Genomic DNA, 19,025 nt, shown 5'->3' on the forward strand with positions numbered 1-19,025 from the left:
TAGTTGAAGGAAGTGTGACGTCGGGATCGTGCAGAGCAAACATATTAGCTTGGCAGCAAAACCAGTATTTGATCGACGTCATCAATGAACTGGATCTACAATACTCCGTACTCCGTAGGTAAAGCATTGATTATTTTATTTGATTATTGAAGATGGCCGATACTCTCATCTCGTGGCACTCATCGGAAGATGATCGACGAATAATACTTCATCACCCCCTGCATCGAAACCCGTATATTGCAGGCTAGACTGAGGATAGTGATGATCATGGAGTATCTTCTCCTTGCTATATCATGAGACTACCAATATGAACCCCTTCTTTATGGGCTTCAATAATGCGTAGCTTCTATGGCCTTTATCCTAGCATATTTCTCATTTAATTCCTTCAAGCGAAAAGCATATACTGTCAGCCGTATTCACTCTCGCCCTGACGCAATGCAATGATCCTTCCATACCTAGCGTCAATATAGTCAGGAACAAGCAAAAAGTAAACATGGAAGAAAGCTACCAAATTCACAACGTTGCATCCAAACCCCGCATATCCGAAGACCATGTTACCTAAAAACCGCCCCAAGCGCAGCCTTTAGATGCATATTTCAAATACTGCGGGATCACAGGGCAACCACATGATCGTCACGGGTCGGCCCTCAGATTAAAACGCTCGGTCATGGGAATATCCCAACCTGGCAGTGGACTCTGTACGGAGTAGATAGTTCGGAGTAAAGAAGGTTCAAATCCCGTGAGTACGTGCATAGGTTGTGTCACCCCTGAAACCTTGTGTTGCATGCTTCTGCAGGAACAAAGCATCTCGTGCTTAAACATTAAACCATTGCAATATTGGAAATACAATATCTGTCCATCCGTGCGATGTATTGCCATTTATCGCGAATATAATTCACAATAACACTCTGGCAGGGTTCCAAGGCTCCAGCTCTGGTATTGTGATTATAATTGCGGTGGCTAGAACTCCATAGGCGTGTGGAGCTCGCCGATCATTGCTGCGATAATGTTGAGATGATCGGCGAATGGGACCTGACGCAAGTGATCGGGATTTGATGTGGCGGTGTCCTCGATGGGTATCCTACGGAGGACATGTGCATTGATCCTGTTCCTTTTCCCCGGGATCGCAGGGGTCACGGGTGCTACCGTGGGATTGGGATTGAGCCATGAGGCTACCCATGGTTCCAGAAAAAGCAGAAATCTTAGTCATGATGTCATTGATTCAGATATGCCTTGCTTCCAAGGCATGTGGCTTATCTTCCCCTGCACATGTGGGCAAGGGACATGGGCAAATGGGCAACCTTGGATGGGACACTGGGCCCCGGTTACCTGGTAATTGCCTGATGGTGGAGAATGGGTGCGGACTTGCAGAAACGTGCGTTATCAACAAAACAACCCTAGCCGATATTATTTGGAATTGTTTGGAGTACTCCGTACAACTTAGGGATTTTCTCAAAGGGAGTTGGAAGTGGATATTCTCGGTAAAAGATGGACTGTCGTTGGTCCTTTGTCTGATATCTGTACGCAAATCTGCCTTTATATACATTGAGACGAAATATATGCTGCCAAATAAGTAACAAGAATAGAAAACATGTAACCCCCAATTTATGCTTGCCAATATGTGCTGAAAAACTCCTCGCTGTAATGTCGCTTGCCCAATAGTCCAGAGGGAAAAGGATACGCTTGTAAGACTGAGAATCAAGATCAAACAAAAGAAAAAAAGGATGCAAAGTCGAGCCTGCTAGGGCCTTGGTGCTGAAGGTCGAGAAAGAACAACGTCATATAAGACGATGATGAGATGTTGAGAAATGAATCGCTGGTCGCTTGTATGTTCAGGTAAATCACGAACGAAAAGGCGGATGAAAGAGAGAGATGCAGTTCATGCAGTTCATGCAGTTGCGCGAGATCCTCGACGATATCCTAAATCGTCTCGGCTGAGGAGTCGGCGTAGTCTAGAAACAAATCGACATGGTCGACCATCTAGGGCAATGTTAGAGCTAAAGCGAGCGGATAAGAAGAATGACTAAACTTACCATTGATGCGACGCATAGACGATGAATCATCAATAGGCTGCGTTGTGTAGGCCGCAGCCCAATATCCCGTGTCGCGGTAACCGGTGAAGGTGCAGTTGCTGGGATTGTACTGTGGCTGCAGGGCCGCGACATGCGGGTACAGTGTTGCTAGTGGTGAGAGAAGCTCATCTGGCGGGGGAGGTGACCGTCTGCTGTCGATGCTTCCTCGAGACTGGAAAAAGACAAGTTAGATTGACTGGCAAAATTAAAGCATGGATGTTACTCACGTAGAGTTCATAGTTGGTTTTGTAACTCATGGTGGGTGGTGGTTGTTGAGATGTTGCGGTGTTGAAGTGTTATAGTGGTGTTCTTGTTCGCATAAAGTTTCAAATGCAAGATGACGATTAGATCGAGACTTTGAAAGTAGTCAAATCTGCTGAGCTTGTTGAGATGCAGGTTTGTCCAGAAGCGAATCGGCCTGCATTTAAAGACTTGGAAGGCTTCAGCCGCAGTATTTGGAAGCGGGGGAGATTAGACGTCAAGCAGATCTGCATCTAGTAGCCTAGTTCGATTTTTTTTTTCATAGATTGGATTTGTTCCACCCAGGAAGTCGGGTGTTTAGGCACTCGATGAACGTAAATAGACCGTCGTCATTGGATGAGATGGGGATGTCCGAGCGTCAGGGCCGATCTGTCGGAGTCCCCGATATGGGAAAGTCTGTCGATACGAGGATGCAGGTTGAAGTTGGATCATCCCTGCAGATACCACGAACCATGTCATCTCGTTCTCCTTTCCACCCCTTGCATGTTATTCTTTTTCCTTCTGTCCACGTTTTCATTTTATTCTTATTTTTGCTTGGAAGAACATGTGGTACAGAGGTGGGGGGGGAGAGGAACAGAACTACTCGCAGGTCACGAAATGTGATATGAGATCCACCGCCGAACAGATCCGGGATCCTACGTCTTCGCGCCAAGAACTACCACGATGTTTAATTATTTTGGGGGAGAAGTGGACCTTCGAGTGACATCCATGTCGCACAGGTCAAGACAAGAGACTGCCCCTAAGCGAATATGTTGCAAGAGTAAACACTAAAGATGCATGGCAAAGATTGAGATTACTGATCTTCCACTAGTCATAGGGCTTCCAAATCATTTCAGGGTGATCTAGGGCAAGAGATAGTGCGAGAGACTAGCCACAAATGTATTGAACTATTGATAGACTACGCCGTAAGAGAACTAGATCGACCATTGGGACTGCCTGATAGAGACTAGTGGACAATTCCATTGTCGGGTCTGGACACAGCCACACACCCCTTGCTATTTGAGGAAAAGTGCACAAGCCACATTTCGGTCTCACCGTGGCTAATTGTGGCTCACCGTGTGGCTCGAACCGTGGCTCAGTGGAGTGAACCGTGGCTCAGGGTGGCTAGTGAGTGGCTAGTGACATTATCTGTGGCTCAAGCTTGATTTTCTTCGATAGCTTCCCATATGCACCCCACCCTGTTTTCACCTCCGGAACCCGAACTAGTCCGCCCTTGATCTTCACAACTTATCGATTTTTGGAACCCTTGATGGCTCGGTCTTCCCCGTCCGCGCTGGGTCGCGGAGCTATAAGGCATTGGCCTCCCCCAGAATCACAGACTATTCCAACTCAAGTCTAAACCCACCCCCAGTTTGAGATCTTCTTCCTTTACATACATACCTATCAACAACACATGTCGACTGTCGAACATGTCACTGAGCATGCAGGGTTCTGGAAGAGAGTGCTGGGAAAACTCCCAGCGAATGGATATGCGCGATCCTTATTCTCGCGAACAACCCGCTCAAAGTGAGTTTCTTTCTTTCCTCACACCCCCCTCGCCCCCGGTCCTGTCTGTCGCACTTGCGCAATGAACCCATATTCTGAGACCTTTGGCCCTTTTTCCAGGATCCATCGAACGAGACGCTGAAAGCATCTTCGATAGGCGCAATCGCTCCAATGCGGAGGGAATGACCAACCCAGAAGCTCAATCGGTAATGAACGACGCCGAGTTTGGTCGCGTGGACCCCACAGGCTGGTTCCCACACTATAAGAATTGTCTTCAACACTTCGTCGACTATAGCCAGCACACTCCCCAAGTGCAGTCCATCGCCGCGTTCATCAATATTCGACTACCCTGCCAGCGACCTTCTGAGTCTAGCGCTCCAGTACCTGGATCCACACCGTCGTCATTTGTTTCACTGCGGCCGTATATTAGGCGGTTGATTGTCACAGCGCAAGACTCACCGACTGTCATGCAAGGCTTCTTCGGTGGTGACTGGGAGGCTGGCGTGGGTTGTATCTACAAGCAAGAACGGGTGAACTACCTGTTTACCGCCAAGAGCAGCGGGTGGGCATCTACCAAGGCTGCCTACGATATTTCTCCAGATGAAGAGACTCCCTTTTTGAGGCCTCTACGTGACCCCTCGGAGGATGAGATTCGAGTGGCCGAGGCGCGGTGGAGTGAATGGCTGGCAATGGAGGATTGGATGGTCGGCGCACGCAGTCCCTGGTAGGATGCTGTGATGATGAGGCACGAATTTTCTTTTTTTTTCTCTTTTTATTTTTCATATGTTTCGTTCCCCTCAAAAATTATCTAGTGCTTGTGATGGGACTCATATCACAGTGGAGTATAATGACAAAGGCGGTCTTTTCTTTTTTTCATCTGTGCCATACGGAGTACATAGGAACTATTTTCCCAGTCGCAATGCAGGATCATGATAGGCACGTCAAAAAATAAAGTTCAAGAGAAATTTGATTCTTTTAGCACCTTTTAGCACCTTTTTAGCACCTTTTTAGCGCCTGTGGGCATGTGCAGGTTTGTTTGACAGAGGTTCCGAATCAATAGTGTCGCACCGCCACAGGCACAGACGTGACAAATACTTAATTTACCCACCTGGGGAGGTAGAGATTCGATACTAATAATTCGTATCCGTACTCCGACGGAGTCCTGAGGTCTGTGGTTTTAAATCAAACATTATGTCAACACCTACGGAGTTCTCCGTAGGCACAATTTAGCCGTGTTGAACGGAGTAGCCCTGGAGGGATCCACAAGTCTCTTACTCACCCGTCACGTCAACCTGTCACTTTGTCAAATTGAAGATCAATAGTCTCTGCAAGTTTGCGATTTGCGATCCCCCTGATCAACCCGTGTGGAAATCCACACCCCTGAATCCAGGTACTCGGGAACTTGGCGCATTCATCGGTAATGGCCATATGTATCTACGAACACGATGCAGCCACAATAATACCGGCACTCATCTCTGAACTGCCGTATTCCACAACTCTTCTCCGCCGAATTCAACACGGGATTGCATATCCGTATGAGACCGCTTACATACTAGCGAACTTCCCGCCTGGCTCAACCCCTGAGCCTGGACAACCGTGGCTGGCTGCGCGGGTGGATCTCTTTGGCGGCCGCACAACACAGATGCTCATCTACTCCAGCCTCGAAGCGGAGCACACGTCAATTCCGCCGATCGTCACTGTCAGCGATACCAAGACCGCTGCACCGGAGATATTAAATGTGGACTCAACGCGATCCAATAATAACAGAAACAATACCAATGATAATGATGATGACGACCCTGTCATCAACACCAACAAGCCCATTGTTTCCACCTTTTCCGCCAGCCCATCCGTTTTAGCCCTGGCCCGCTCGCAGTTATTGGCCCTGCTGTCATATGTCAAGGTCAATCTACTACCACCCTACCTGTCATACTTGGCGCAGGCAGCGAAAGCCACATCCGCAGAAGCTGGAAATACTTCCGTGTCGATGTCCTCGGGGACCACAAACAACACCAATCCCAATAATACTAGTAGTGTTCCCCTAATCCCCGAGCCGGATCCACAGGCCTTCCTCATCGGCAGCCTTCATACAGGTCTATTCTCGCTCCTGCAGCGATCTGGCTATTACACTCAATCTGACCCAATACCCAATATCCGGGTCCATCGCTTCGACGATCCCCCTTATTACAAGTATTTCTTCCGGAGATTTGACTTCAGCCCCGACGAAGCGTCTGGGAGATCTGCAGATCTGCCGTTCGCCGATCTGTCTCTCCCAGCCGGATATAGGTTCCATGACCGAGAGGGGAGGGAGGGTGTTCTGAGTAAGCATCTGGATCTGGTGCAGAGTCGGACACATATCCCCAGGCCAAGGACGCAGCTATCTACAATGCCCGGTGTGGCAGTTTATTCTGATTCCGGGTCCAGCGATGCTGATGAAATGCCTATTGCTTGGGGATTCTTGGGTGTGGATGGAGCGCTGGCGACGTTGCATGTTGAGCCGGAGCATCGGGGTCGTGGGCTTGCGGTTCCATTGTCTAAGGCTATTATGCGTCGTGGCATGTCGGTAGATGGTGTTTTTGGGGCTGGAAGTGTCAACTCTGAGGATAGTCAGACTCGAGAGCGTGTTGGCGCTTGGGCGCATGCTGAGGTGGCTGGGTATAATAATGCTAGTCGGAGGGTCATGGAAAAGATTGGGGGTCAGGTTTTGACAACTGTTACCTGGACTGTCATTGAGCTGCTTGATTAAAAGTTCTCCTCGCGAGGTCTCCCCGGGCTTTTCTGTGTAAGCTGAATATATATTCATGGATATACGACGAGAAATGGCTTATGTGGCTATATACTTGTGTATCTTCACTGTTATTGCTGAGATATTCGATCATTTCACAGTAGGTGACAATGAGTAAACGATATTTCATTCCAAGGTTCCCTAATATTTATCTATATGTAGATTGACTCTAATATTTTGTAGAGTCCATGCAAGTTTGAAAAGCCCTAAGCGAATATCCTGGCAATGGACATGAAATAACCGGACTCATTGAAAGCCATATACGGCCGTGATGATATTTTCTTCAAAGTCAGTCGACGGCCGTGAGCTCAAGTTCCCTTTTGCTGTAGAGAATCTCCGAATATATGCTTTTAGCAATGCAGCGTGTTCATCTGATATTGGCACCGTGAACAAAGAACAAAACACGAGCGCTATATCCTAGAGAGTGTAAATGTATATATACATGTCATACAGCATACTGTTCAGGCTCCATACGACAACAGAAATTTTTATTCTGGTTGAATGTCATAAGAAAGCGGCCCCGGGGGTGTTGGGACATGTCAAAAAGTTGACTCATAGTCTGTCCCCAGATATTACCCAATTGAGTTTAGCGTATAATCGCCATTCCACGAGCAGGGGGAACTTGACTTCCAACTTCTCTGTTTCCTTCTCATTTCCAAGTCATAGACCAATTGCCTTCCTTCAAAATGAGTAACCCTAAAGGCGTCGCTGAGAACATGCTCTGGGGAGGCCGCTTCACCCGTGAGTAACACAACCCCTCCATCCCACCAAAAGAACCCACTGACTCATGCGAAAAATAGAGGGCCTTGACCCCCTCATGGTGCAGTACAACATGTCGCTCCCATACGACCGTGTCTTCTGGAAGCAGGATATTGCCGGCTCAATTGCCTTCGCCCGCGCCAACACCAAGTCTGGTATCCTCACACCGCAAGAGTTCGCCGAGATCGAGCGTGGTTTCAAGCAGATCGCCCAGGAATGGCAAACAAACACTTTCGTGGCCAAGGAGAACGACGAGGACATCCACACCGCGAACGAGCGTCGTCTAGGCGAGATCATCGGCAAGGAAATTGGCGGCAAGCTACACACCGGTCGCTCGCGTAACGAGCAGATCGCCACGGATATGCGCCTGTGGCTCCGCGATGAGCTCCGTTTGATCGAGAGCCACCTCTCCGATCTGATTAAGGTCTCCATTGCCCGCGCTGAGAACGATATCGCCTATCTAATGCCCGGCTACACCCACCTGCAGAAGGCCCAGCCCGTCCGCTGGTCACACTGGATCCTGTCGCATGCCACTGCCTTCGCCAGCGAGCTGGAGCGTCTGCGTGAGGTTATCCGTCGCGTCAACAAGAGCCCCCTCGGTACCGGTGCCCTTGCCGGTAACTGCTTTAACATCGATCGTGAGGCTATGGCCAAGGAGCTTGGCTTCGATGGCTTGCTGTACAACTCCATGAACGCTGTTGCGGACCGCGATTTCGCTATGGAAACCATGCAGTGGGGCAGCTCGTTCATGCTCAAGATCTCCCGCTGGGCCGAGGATCTGATCATCTACAGCAGTCTGGAGTTCGGCTTTGTCCGTCTGTCGGATGCTTACTCCACTGGATCCTCGCTCATGCCCCAGAAGAAGAACGCAGGCAAGTTTGAATTCCGTTCGTGTAATGTGAAACAACATACTAATACGAGTTCCACAATTTAGACAGCCTGGAGCTGCTCCGTGGCAAGGCTGGCCGTGCCTTCGGTCAGATGGCCGGCTTGATGTGCACAATCAAGGGCCTGCCCACTACCTACAACAAGGATCTGCAGGAGAGTGTTGAGCCCATGCTCGACCACGTCAAGACTGTCAGCGACAGCATCCAGATTGCAACCGGTGTGCTCTCTACTCTCACCGTCATCCCCGAAAAGATGATCGCCGCCCTGGCTCCCGAGATGCTAGCTACCGAAATTGCCGACTACCTTGTCCGCAAGGGCGTTCCTTTCCGTGAGGGCCACCGCATCTCCGGCCGTGTCGTTGCTCTGGCCGAGAACACCAATGTCCCCATGGACACGCTCTCTCTGAAGCAGCTCCAGGAAGTCGACTCCCGTTTCGACGCTGATGTCCAGGCCTGCCTTGATTACGAGCGTGCCGTCGAGCTGAAGGATGCCATTGGCGGTACTAGCAAGCGTGCAGTCCTCGAGCAGACTTCCGTGCTGAAGAATTTACTGTAAAATCTTTTGGATACGATATATGACAGAAAACAAATTTTAGGCTTTCGGTTAGAGAAAAATGAATATATGAATTGACTTGTTTAGTTATCTTCCAAGACAAATAAGTGTCAAATTATGTGTTGCTAATAAAGGGGGTCATATAACATACCTATCGGACTGACATTCAAATCTCATCAGACTGCAGCCCTAACATAGCAATGACCCAGCATTACTGTCAGAAATCAAAAAATCAAAACCAAAGCCAAAACCAATTGTTCAAGCCCCTCTCGGGCTCATACCAATCCTTCCAGACGGAGACTTAATGTCGTGCCCAGAGACAACCTCTTCCGCCTCATAAGCAGGCGGGACATCGACATCACCCTCCGCAGCCGCAATCTCATCTTCCAAACTCCGCTGCGCAGGTCTAGGCCTCGACCTGGACACAGTATTCTCACGTGCCCGGGGATTGGAAGTATGACCACTTGCAATTCCAAGCCCGTTCCTTAGGCCCCGATCCTCCAGCCTCCCGCCATACTGCATAAAACTCATAACATGATCTGTCTCAACACGCTCGGTACTCCTACCCCTTTCCCCCTCGGCTAGAGACTCTCCAATTGCCATGCCATTAGAATATCGATCCAGATTCGCACCTAGGACAACCCCGTCGGCAGTGACGACCCGTCCACCCTGGTTTCTCCCCGGACTACCGCCGTTGCTATTGCTGTGGCTGTGGCCGCCGCTGTTGTTTCCTCTTGCTGGGCTTGCACGCGAACTAGGTATAGATGTCAAAGAAGGCGATTCCCAAGCCCGCGGACCAGTCCTTGACCTGATGTGATTCTGCTGTCGCTGGCGTTGCTCTATGGGTACGTTGATCAGCTCGCTTTGAGAGTGGGAGGCTAGTTCGGCGCGCAGGCGATGGAAGCCTGTGTCTGGTAGCTCTGGGGTAAATCCTTGGCGGGGAGGGACTGAAGCAACGAGCTCGTTTGAGTGCGGCTGGGCTGGCGGGACTGGGGGCGTTTTGTGGGGAGAGTGTGCGATTAGGCTTGTTGATGAACCCAATGCTAGGTCTGGGGTGAGAATTATGTTTCCCCGTGTGGTATCCGTGGTGAACGGGGAGCCGGCGCTCGATGAGTCTATTGCCAATGCAATGTCTGATATCAGTGAAATGTTATGTTGCCTCAATGGCCAGTTAGGTGTGGGATGTGTTTGCTCACTATTTGCTTCACTATCTGATGGCGATAGGGGCCCTTTCATTTCGGATGCAGTTGCTCGATCTTTCCGCGCAAATCCATGTTTGTACCATGAGGCGAGAGTTGGCCCCTTCTCTCGCTTTCCATATTTTCTCTTGCGGCGACAGCAAAAGAAGAGCAGGATGGCACATATGACCAAAACTGCAACACCTCCAACAACACCGCCGATGATTGCACCCTTGTTTGAGGATGCGGCGCTTGGCTTGTCGGATGGGGTGCTGGACGGAGATGCGCTAGTGGCCAGAACCGAGGACAACGCAGTAACACCCGTAGTTTCTGTAGTTGTGGATATGTCAGAACTTGTAGAAACTTGTGAAATCGTGAGTGCCACTGGGGATGTGAGTAGCTCCGAAACTGGGGGTGTCTCTGAGGCACTGGGTGTATCCGAACCTGCTGATGTTGTTGTTGTTGAAGTAATGGAGGCTGTCGAAGACGCATCCGTTGACAAGGTAGTTGACTCCGATAAAGCCGAGGTAGATGAAGCGGTAGTGGTCCTCGGCGTCACGCTTGGCAACAAATCAATGACCCCAGCCGTAGTCAACGAGAGTGTGTCGTCGCCATCGTCCGGACAAATCCCCGTCGTACATGGATCACTTGAGCAGCAACCCCGAAAGTCGCCTGCCGTGCAGACATACCACTGCTTGGTTCCAGTGCAAGTATTAAGCTCTCGAGGGACAGGAGACTCGAGGGCGAGAGAGACCATCTCGAACACCTAAAGATCAAGTCTCATTCACCGAATCCGAAGACAACTCGATCAAAGCCCAATACACAGCAGCTATGCTAGGTAGCACAAGCGTAAACGACTAGAAGCGAGAGATGTCGTCCTTTCCACGATTGAGGACCTGCCAGCAGGAATGACAGCAGGAGTCGAATGGGCCATGCCCGACAGATATTCTTGCAAGAGGCGTTATTAACCTCCGAATGGAAATCATAAACCTGTCCCTGAAAGAAACTAAGAAGGGGTTCCTTTGTTGCTGCTGCGGGGTGGCAATGACATGCCAATTATAGATACTGGTGTGTCTGTCATCAATAGGCTTCACCTGCGCCGGGTTAGTTTCTCTTTAGCTCGTGTGAGTAGACTCGGCTCTTTGACAAAGCATAGTTGGCTTGGATAATGCAGTGATAAACGATCGCAGAACCTGACCAGTTAGCAAGGAATCAGTCGTAACTCAACCAAGGCTCGACATGAGACTCGAAGGGGTTAGTGGTTGGTTTCTTTGTTGACAGGCCAGGGGGTCGAACCCCGGGGAATCCCAAGATTTTGGCCAAATCAGACAAAGAAAGGTATTTTCGATATGGGACAAGAAGAAAAACCAAAACCTACAATATAAGGACCTATCGTGGGGCACAAAAAGAACATTAAGAAGTAATAAATCCAATGATATGAGACAAACTGAGGAGAAAAGCACTCAGCACACCAACTCTTCGCCTGTTAAGATAAAGGAAAAAAATATGGCTATACAGGATGTAAGTAACACAGTCAACAAAAAAAATGGTCTTTTTCATAGATGGTTTCCCTTCAAAGGTTCCCCTTGGAACCGGGCCTCGTGACGCCACAAACCCTAGTTCCACCTCAAAACCACGAGGCCGGGAGAGGGCGTCCATAGGGTCCATCCGAAACAACTCCGTGGTATCCTCCGTATTCTCTGCGGGTCGGTTCCAAAATGGCGAGCTTAGTAGGTACGCTTGAAAGGAGGGACCGGCTTGCACTCCTCAGCATCCAAGGTGTTAGCCTCAACGGCACGGTAGCCCAGCTTGACCTCGCCGTGGGGCTTCTTCTGCCAGGAGAGAGTGTGCTTCATCCACTTCTCGTCGTCACGGTCGGGGTAGTCCTCGCGGGCGTGAGCACCACGAGACTCCTTACGAGCGGCAGCGGAAGCAGCGGTTTGGGTACTGTGAGATGTATGTTAGCAAGTAATTCTAAGTCAGTTTACTCGGGGTTACTTACGCGCAAGTCAGCAAGTTGCGGAGCTCAAGGGTCTCCACCAAGTCGGAGTTCCAGATCATGCTGCGGTCCTTGGTGCCGACCTGGGAGTACAACTGATCGACCTTGTTGACCTTGTCGACACCCTCATCCAAGCTCTCTTGGGTACGGAAGACGCTGACATCGCTCTGCATAGTCCTCTGCATAGCGTTGCGGACTTCGAAAGTCGACTTAGGGCCATCGGCGGTACGGGCGAAGTCGAGGTCCTTGATGGACTGAGCACCAGCATCGGAAGAAAGCTCCTTGTGGGGCTTGCCAGGGGTGGCAATGTCACGGACACGGTGAGACACAGCACGGCCGAAGACAATCAAATCAAGCAGGGAGTTGGCACCCAGGCGGTTAGCACCGTGGACAGACACACATGCGGCCTCACCGCAGGCGTACAGACCGGGAACAACCTTCTCCTGGCCGTTCTCATCCACATCCAGAACCTCACCAGTGTACTTGGTGGGGATACCGCCCATGTTGTAGTGGACGGTGGGCAGGACAGGGATGGGCTGCTTGGTGACATCAACACCGGAGAAAATGGAGGCAGTCTCGGAGATACCGGGCAGACGCTCGTGCAGGAGCTCAGCGGGCAAGTGGCTAAGCTGGAGGTAGATGTGATCCTTCTCAGGGCCGACACCACGGCCCTCACGGATCTCCAGAGTCATGGAGCGGGAAACAACGTCACGGGAGGCAAGGTCCTTGGCGGTAGGAGCGTAACGCTCCATGAAACGCTCACCCTCGGAGTTGAGCAGGTAACCACCCTCACCACGGGAGCCCTCGGTAATCAGGCAACCGGCACCGTAGATACCAGTAGGGTGGAACTGGACGAATTCAAGATCCTGGTTAGGGAGACCAGCACGAGCAACCATAGCCATACCGTCACCGGTGCAAGTGTGAGCGGAGGTACAGGAGAAGTAGGCACGTCCGTAACCACCGGTGGCAAGGACAGTGTGGTGGGCCTTGAAGCGGTGCAGAGTACCATCCTCCTGGTTGTAGGCAATGACACCACGGCACTCACCACCCTCCATCAGCAAGTCGAGGGCGAAGTATTCGATGAAGTAGTTGGTGTTGTGGCGGAGTGACTGTCCGTAGAGAGTGTGCAGAAGGGCGTGACCAGTACGGTCGGCGGCGGCGGCGCAGCGGTAAGCCTGACCACCCTTGCCGTAATCCTTGGACTGACCACCGAAAGCACGCTGGTAAATACGTCCATCCTCGGTACGCGAGAAGGGGCAACCGTAACCCTCAAGCTCGCGAACACTGGCCGGAGCCTCGCGGGTCATGTAGTGAATGGCATCTTGGTCACCAAGCCAATCAGAACCCTTCACGGTATCGTACATGTGCCATCTCCAGTCATCCTCGTGCATGCTAAAATTCAGTTAGACTCGATTCGCCAAATTCCGTCCTGGTGGAAACCTACTTTCCAAGGGCAGCGTTGATACCACCCTGAGCAGCGACAGTGTGACTTCTTGTGGGGAACAGCTTGGAGACACAAGCAGTCTTGAATCCAGCCTCGGCCAGACCGAAAGCAGCGCGCAGACCGGCACCACCGGCACCGACAACGAGGGCATCGTACTCGTGATCCTGCACAAGTTAGACACAATCAACCTCCTGTCCATCCGGATAGTGGTATTGTCTTACAATGATAGGGTACTTGTCGGTCAGGTAGCCATTGGACTCCTTGGCGCGCAAAGGCTGGTTGGACCATATCCGGGCTGGCGCAGTAGTGGTTAGTGGTGCGTTCGTGGGTTGGGGATTCGAGCAGTCCAATGCGTACCTGCGGGCCTTGAAGAAGAGAAAAGACGTCTCTGGTCCCGCAAAACACGGGAAACCTAGAGAAACGGGCGGGTGAGTATGTCGCGGGCGTTGCGAATGAGCCGAAAATCGTTGCATGGATGCTCACCTTGGATGCAGGAGCTAGGCTCCGCAGGCTCATGGAGCTCATGGTGGCGGATCAAAAGAGAATTGAGTTTCCCTAGTGAACCAAAATAATCACAGAACACCGAGGGTCGGTGACGGGCTTAGCAAAGAGGGGAGATTGTGGAATAGCGAACTCCTTCCAGAGCAACACTTTCATCTGGAATCGGGTTACGGTTGGCGGTTTCACGCTGACATAATCATGCTCGCAGTTGCCGACGGGGAGGACCGGGGCCGAACCAGCCAATCAGCAGCTGCTCAATGAAAATCAACCTCGGGCAGCCGGCCGCCCGTGATTGGCCAGATGGCACGTGTCCACGATTCGTTTTGCCGGCCAGCACAGGATACCGGAAGGATACGGTAGAGCGTTAAGGTGAGAGAAGAGAGCCGCTAAGAACAATTATGGGGTCTTGAAGCTATATCGTGCTGTACTTTCTGATTCTAGTCCCGCTTTTCCTAGTAGAATGATTACAATTGCTAACTAGATGTCACACACTACAGTGGCAGTGCGCATCTAGATCGAGATGGTCAAGTGACTTCACGTGACCATCTGTATCCTGCTCTCACCAATCAGGAAAGTAAAGGGACTACATCGTACTACATTAGTAGTCAGAGGGAATTTGGTTGAAATTATATCGCATTGACCAGGAAGAAACTCCCACGTAACAAGACAATAGTGATCGTACACCCATCCATCATGCAAGTAAGTAAGAAACTCTAGTTGTACTGCATATATGTCGCCGTCGAGTTGAACTTGAGGTTGCCCTTAATCACCTTCTCAACAGAGGCCAAGAAGTCCTTCTCAGTGGCCACCTTACGGCGAGCCCGAATAGCAAACATACCCGCCTCAGTCGCAACACTGCGAAGTTCGGCACCTGTAGCATTGGGGCACAATCGCGAGATCAACTCCCAACGGATGTCTCGCTCGACCGACATGCTCTTGGCATGGATTCGGAGAATGTTGGCACGGCCGTCGACATCAGGCAGCGAGAATTCGATTTTACGATCGATACGACCGGGACGCATAAGGGCTGGGTCAAGTGTAGATGGACGGTTGGTAGCGAACATGACCTTGATGTTACCACGGGAGTCGAATCCATCCAGCTGTGTGATCAGTTCCAGCATGGTTCGCTGCACCTCGTTGTCTCCACCAGCACCGTCGTCGAAACGGGCACCACCAACGGCATCGATTTCGTCGAAGAAAATGATGCATGCCTTCTTGGTACGGGCCATCTCGAAAAGTTCGCGGACCATCCGAGCACCCTCACCAACGTACTTCTGCACCAGTTCACTACCAATGACACGAATGAAGGTAGCATCCGTTCGGTTGGCGACTGCACGGGCGCAAAGGGTCTTTCCAGTTCCCGGGGGTCCATAGAGCAGAGCACCCTTGGGTGGGTCGATACCGAGGTTCACGAAACGTTCTGGCGATAGCAAGGGCATCTCAACCACTTCTCGTAGTTTCTCGATCTGTTCTTTGGATCCGCCGACATCGCCGTAGGTCACATCGGGCTTATCCTCGACAGTCATCATTGTCACGCTGGGGTCGATCTTTGGCGGCAAGGGCAGCATGATCTGGTACTTATTACGGTCGACGCTGCGAAGCCTAGTCAGTACCTAGAAATGACACATAATCCACTTGATAACTTACCCAACTCTCATGCCTTCCTCGATATCTGTCGGGCTAACGCGCTCTCCGAGGTTGACAACGAACTTGGCAATTTGCTTGACGTTGATCACATATTTGCTCTTGTCTGAGTCCTTCTCATCCTGGATAATCTTTGTGCACCTCGCGACCTGTAGCGGCTGCTCCTCTGCCATGCGTTGTCGATCGGCGGCAACATCCCAAAGGTGTGGAGGCGCAAGACCGGTGTCGGATTCCTGGTAGGACGTAAGCTCCAGTTGTTCCAAGGGGCCGAAAGAGCTGGACAAGTTATCACCTTAACGCCGATCTTCTCATTGACGCTGTTCTGTTTGTCCTTGATATCCTTCTCGAGCTTCTTCAGCGCATTCGCATAAGGTGCGGCGCCGTAAGTCTTGAGTACTGCAATATCACTGTGATGGGCTTCTGTCAATCATTGTCATCGCGCTTTGTGTGGATTGAATCGACACAGGTCGAGGACTCACGCGTCTGTAAGGGGTGTAATCTTCTTTTCTGGTTCCTCATCGTCGGCATAGTTCTTCTGGAACTTTTCCCAGTTCTGACCCGTGGCGCTAGGCATGATGAAAGGTGTTGACAGCCAAAGGCCGAGCTAAGGACGGGTCCAAGGAAACAATAAAATTGAAGATGTATATGCGGATGGAACAAATTCGACGGGATCTAAGAGCGGCGGCAAGTTGAAAAATGATAGATAGGTTGGGTATTGGGAGAGCAAAGGACGGTGATGTAGCAGAGCTGCGGTGGTCGAGCTAGCCTCACTAATCAGGTGCCAAGCTTCATCACCGCCCCAGAACCTCGCAGAATTTCCTGTGTGTCCTCCACCACAACAACTCAACTATCTCCTTTCACTCATTTTTTAAGGTTAATTTTGAATATCGATTTTCAAAATGGCCGCCGCAGTAGCACAAGGAGCCGCCGGCAACAACTCCTTCAAGGTGCGAAGCCTCGAAATGATCTGTGTGGGCTACTGATTTCTGATTGCATGCAGGACAAGGAGAAGCCGATGGCCGTGCGGGCCTCCAACATTCTCGCTGCTCGGGGTATGTATATTCTCATGATGTTAGTGGCGCCCATGCTAACGATGCCATAGCTGTCTCCGATGCCATTCGAACAGTATGCTTGCTCAAACGATCTGCAGATACATAGATGAGGGGCTAACGGGAATATAGTCGTTGGGACCCAGGGGTATGGACAAGATGGTGAGTACGCATTTCGGGTTCTCGTTCTATCAATATGCTAATGCCTCTTCAGATCCAAACGCCCAAGGGACAGACCATCATTGTACGCAGCCCAAACCCATTCGAACATATCGAAAGCCCCAACTGACCCCCGCAGACCAACGATGGAAACACCATGTTGAAGGATATGAGCGTGATGCACCCCGCTGCCCGTATGCTCGTCGACCTGAGTGCGGCACAGGATGTCGAAGCTGGTGATGGAACGACATCAGTGGTTGTCATTGCTGGCAGTCTGCTCGGCGCTGCTGAAAGGTTGCTAGCCAAGGGCCTTCACCCCACTGTCATCTCCGAGTCTTTCCAGAGAGCCGCCGCTGCTTCCGTCGAGATCCTCCACAACATGTCCCGTCCTATCAACCTTTCCGACCGCTCCACCCTCCTCCAAGCTGCTTCTACTTCGCTTTCGTCCAAGATCGTGTCCCAGCACTCCGGACTTCTGGGCCCGATGGCCGTGGACTCTGTGCTAAAGGTCTGTGATCCGAAGACCGCAGAGAATGTGGACTTGCGGGACATCCGTATCGTGAAGAAGGTTGGCGGCACAATCGAGGACAGCGAGATGGTTGATGGCGTGGTTCTCAACCAGCCCGTGATTAAGAGCAGTGGTGGCCCCACAAGAATCGAGAAGGCGCGGATAGGTCTGATTCAGTTCCAACTGAGCCCGCCCAAGCCAGACGTATGTTTATTTGCGCCTCGAACTGTTACTGGAACAAGACTGATAATCAGATTTTAGATGGAGAACCAAATCGTGGTGAACGACTACCGTCAGATGGATAAGATCCTGAAGGAGGAGCGCCAATACATGCTCAACATGGTCAAGAAGATCCAGAAGACCAAGTGCAACGTCCTTTTGATTCAGAAGTCCATCCTCCGTGACGCCGTGAACGAACTTTCCCTGCACTTCCTTTCCCGTCTCAAGATTCTCGCCATCAAGGATATTGAGCGTGATGAGGTCGAGTTCCTGTGCAAGAGTCTCGGCTGCAAGCCCGTCGCTAATGTCGACTCCTTCACCGAGGACAAGCTCGGCACCGCTGACCTCGTCGAGGAAGTCCAGGCCTCCGGTGCTCGTTACGTCAAGATCACCGGTATCAAGGCTCCTCTTGCCGCTTACAACCAGACCGTCTCAATTGTCGCCCGCGGTGCCAACAGCTTGATTTTGGATGAAGCCGAGCGATCTTTGCATGACGCCCTGTGTGTCATTCGCTGCCTCGTCAAGAAGCGTGCCATGATCGCAGGTGGTGGTGCTCCCGAGGTTGAAGTGGCCCACACACTCGCCATGCGTGCTCGTGAGCTGACTGGCACTGAGGCTATCTGCTTCAAGGCCTTCGCCGACGCCATGGAGGTCATCCCTACTACTCTGGCTGAGAACGCCGGTCTCAACTCCATCAAGGTTGTGACTGAACTGCGCCACCGCCACGCTCAGGGCCAGCACAATGCTGGTGTCAGCATTCGCAGCGGTGGTGTGAAGGATGATATCACAGAGGAGAACATTCTCCAGCCCCTGTTGGTCAGCACTAGCGCGATTGAGCTGGCTGCGGAGACTGTGAAGATGATCATGAGAATTGATGACATTGCTCTGTCGCGGTAAACGCCCTCGGCGGCCGCTAACTGAGCTGTATGATGGAAAGCGATCTAGTCGCGACGAGTAATTAAAAAAAATATCCCGTTCCTGCATAGAATCACACTCAGTTCTGTAACAATTCCTGTGCAATGTGTAAACAGAGCTCCCTGCAATACTATCCCAAATTCTGTCAGCGAAGATCGCTGGGGTATAGATAGGCTAGGCGTGATGTTAACATGGCAGTTTTGAAATTGGGGCCATTTCATTTTGGAAGTAACGTCGAAGGTGTTCAACGTCTTCATAAAGCATACTATATGCATCCCTCGTGTATCTCCTATGTTATTGTATTCATTAGAAGCTTCTGTCTATCGATGTCATGCCACACCGTATAGACTTCATCCCTCCGGGGAGCGTTCTAACAAAGAGATCAGCCTCTGATGACCTACTCAATGATTCAAACACGGCCAAGTCGTACACATGAGCAGGAATCACGACACTGTTGTAGCCAGGCACTTGTGCATCTTAGATATGCGCATAGTTTGGCTTATGGACTATTCCGATAGAATATATATAGCAACCCTTTGAGGACCAATTGCCACGATGAACAGCCAATGATACCATAAAGAATATACACATCAGCAACAAGACCAAT

General features: G+C 50.9%; 8 protein-coding genes across 8 annotated transcripts; 4 read left to right on the forward strand and 4 right to left on the reverse strand.

Annotated features, from left to right (window-relative positions):
• Window positions 1–1,920: 1,920 nt before the first annotated feature.
• N7489_002643 (uncharacterized protein) lies at window positions 1,921–2,329 on the reverse strand (the record flags this gene model as incomplete). The annotated part of the gene is made up of 3 exons (XM_056708398.1): window positions 1,921–1,952; window positions 2,034–2,244; window positions 2,300–2,329. 3 exons carry the CDS (start codon window positions 2,327–2,329, stop codon window positions 1,921–1,923), a joined length of 273 nt encoding a protein of 90 aa, XP_056572700.1.
• Window positions 2,330–3,726: 1,397 nt separating this feature from the next.
• Window positions 3,727–4,546, forward strand: N7489_002644 (uncharacterized protein; the record flags this gene model as incomplete). The annotated part of the gene is made up of 2 exons (XM_056708399.1): window positions 3,727–3,839; window positions 3,976–4,546. The coding sequence occupies 2 exons, from the start codon at window positions 3,727–3,729 to the stop codon at window positions 4,544–4,546; spliced, it is 684 nt and encodes a 227-aa protein (XP_056572701.1).
• Window positions 4,547–5,238: 692 nt separating this feature from the next.
• On the forward strand, window positions 5,239–6,564 carry N7489_002645 (Acyl-CoA N-acyltransferase; the record flags this gene model as incomplete). Its single annotated transcript, XM_056708400.1, has 1 exon — window positions 5,239–6,564. One exon carries the CDS (start codon window positions 5,239–5,241, stop codon window positions 6,562–6,564), a length of 1,326 nt encoding a protein of 441 aa, XP_056572702.1.
• A 715-nt stretch (window positions 6,565–7,279) lies between these two features.
• On the forward strand, window positions 7,280–8,805 carry N7489_002646 (argininosuccinate lyase ARG4; the record flags this gene model as incomplete). The annotated part of the gene is made up of 3 exons (XM_056708401.1): window positions 7,280–7,344; window positions 7,404–8,249; window positions 8,297–8,805. Exons 1-3 carry the CDS (start codon window positions 7,290–7,292, stop codon window positions 8,803–8,805), a joined length of 1,410 nt encoding a protein of 469 aa, XP_056572703.1. The 5' UTR covers window positions 7,280–7,289.
• Window positions 8,806–9,060: 255 nt separating this feature from the next.
• Window positions 9,061–10,737, reverse strand: N7489_002647 (uncharacterized protein; the record flags this gene model as incomplete). The annotated part of the gene is made up of 1 exon (XM_056708402.1): window positions 9,061–10,737. The coding sequence occupies one exon, from the start codon at window positions 10,735–10,737 to the stop codon at window positions 9,061–9,063; it is 1,677 nt and encodes a 558-aa protein (XP_056572704.1).
• A 970-nt stretch (window positions 10,738–11,707) lies between these two features.
• On the reverse strand, window positions 11,708–13,948 carry N7489_002648 (uncharacterized protein; the record flags this gene model as incomplete). Its single annotated transcript, XM_056708403.1, has 6 exons — window positions 11,708–11,927; window positions 11,983–13,371; window positions 13,424–13,587; window positions 13,645–13,718; window positions 13,781–13,835; window positions 13,907–13,948. 6 exons carry the CDS (start codon window positions 13,946–13,948, stop codon window positions 11,708–11,710), a joined length of 1,944 nt encoding a protein of 647 aa, XP_056572705.1.
• A 689-nt stretch (window positions 13,949–14,637) lies between these two features.
• rpt1 (proteasome regulatory particle base subunit RPT1) lies at window positions 14,638–16,142 on the reverse strand (the record flags this gene model as incomplete). Its single annotated transcript, XM_056708404.1, has 4 exons — window positions 14,638–15,517; window positions 15,572–15,801; window positions 15,861–15,975; window positions 16,048–16,142. The coding sequence occupies 4 exons, from the start codon at window positions 16,140–16,142 to the stop codon at window positions 14,638–14,640; spliced, it is 1,320 nt and encodes a 439-aa protein (XP_056572706.1).
• A 325-nt stretch (window positions 16,143–16,467) lies between these two features.
• N7489_002650 (chaperonin-containing T-complex subunit CCT4) lies at window positions 16,468–18,400 on the forward strand (the record flags this gene model as incomplete). The annotated part of the gene is made up of 7 exons (XM_056708405.1): window positions 16,468–16,515; window positions 16,569–16,620; window positions 16,671–16,693; window positions 16,750–16,779; window positions 16,832–16,861; window positions 16,916–17,488; window positions 17,546–18,400. 7 exons carry the CDS (start codon window positions 16,468–16,470, stop codon window positions 18,398–18,400), a joined length of 1,611 nt encoding a protein of 536 aa, XP_056572707.1.
• Window positions 18,401–19,025: the final 625 nt, after the last annotated feature.

This window comes from Penicillium chrysogenum, assembly GCF_028827035.1.
Source record: "Penicillium chrysogenum strain IBT 35668 chromosome Unknown utg000001l_segment0_segment0, whole genome shotgun sequence".
In the NCBI taxonomy this organism is placed as follows: domain Eukaryota; kingdom Fungi; phylum Ascomycota; class Eurotiomycetes; order Eurotiales; family Aspergillaceae; genus Penicillium; species Penicillium chrysogenum.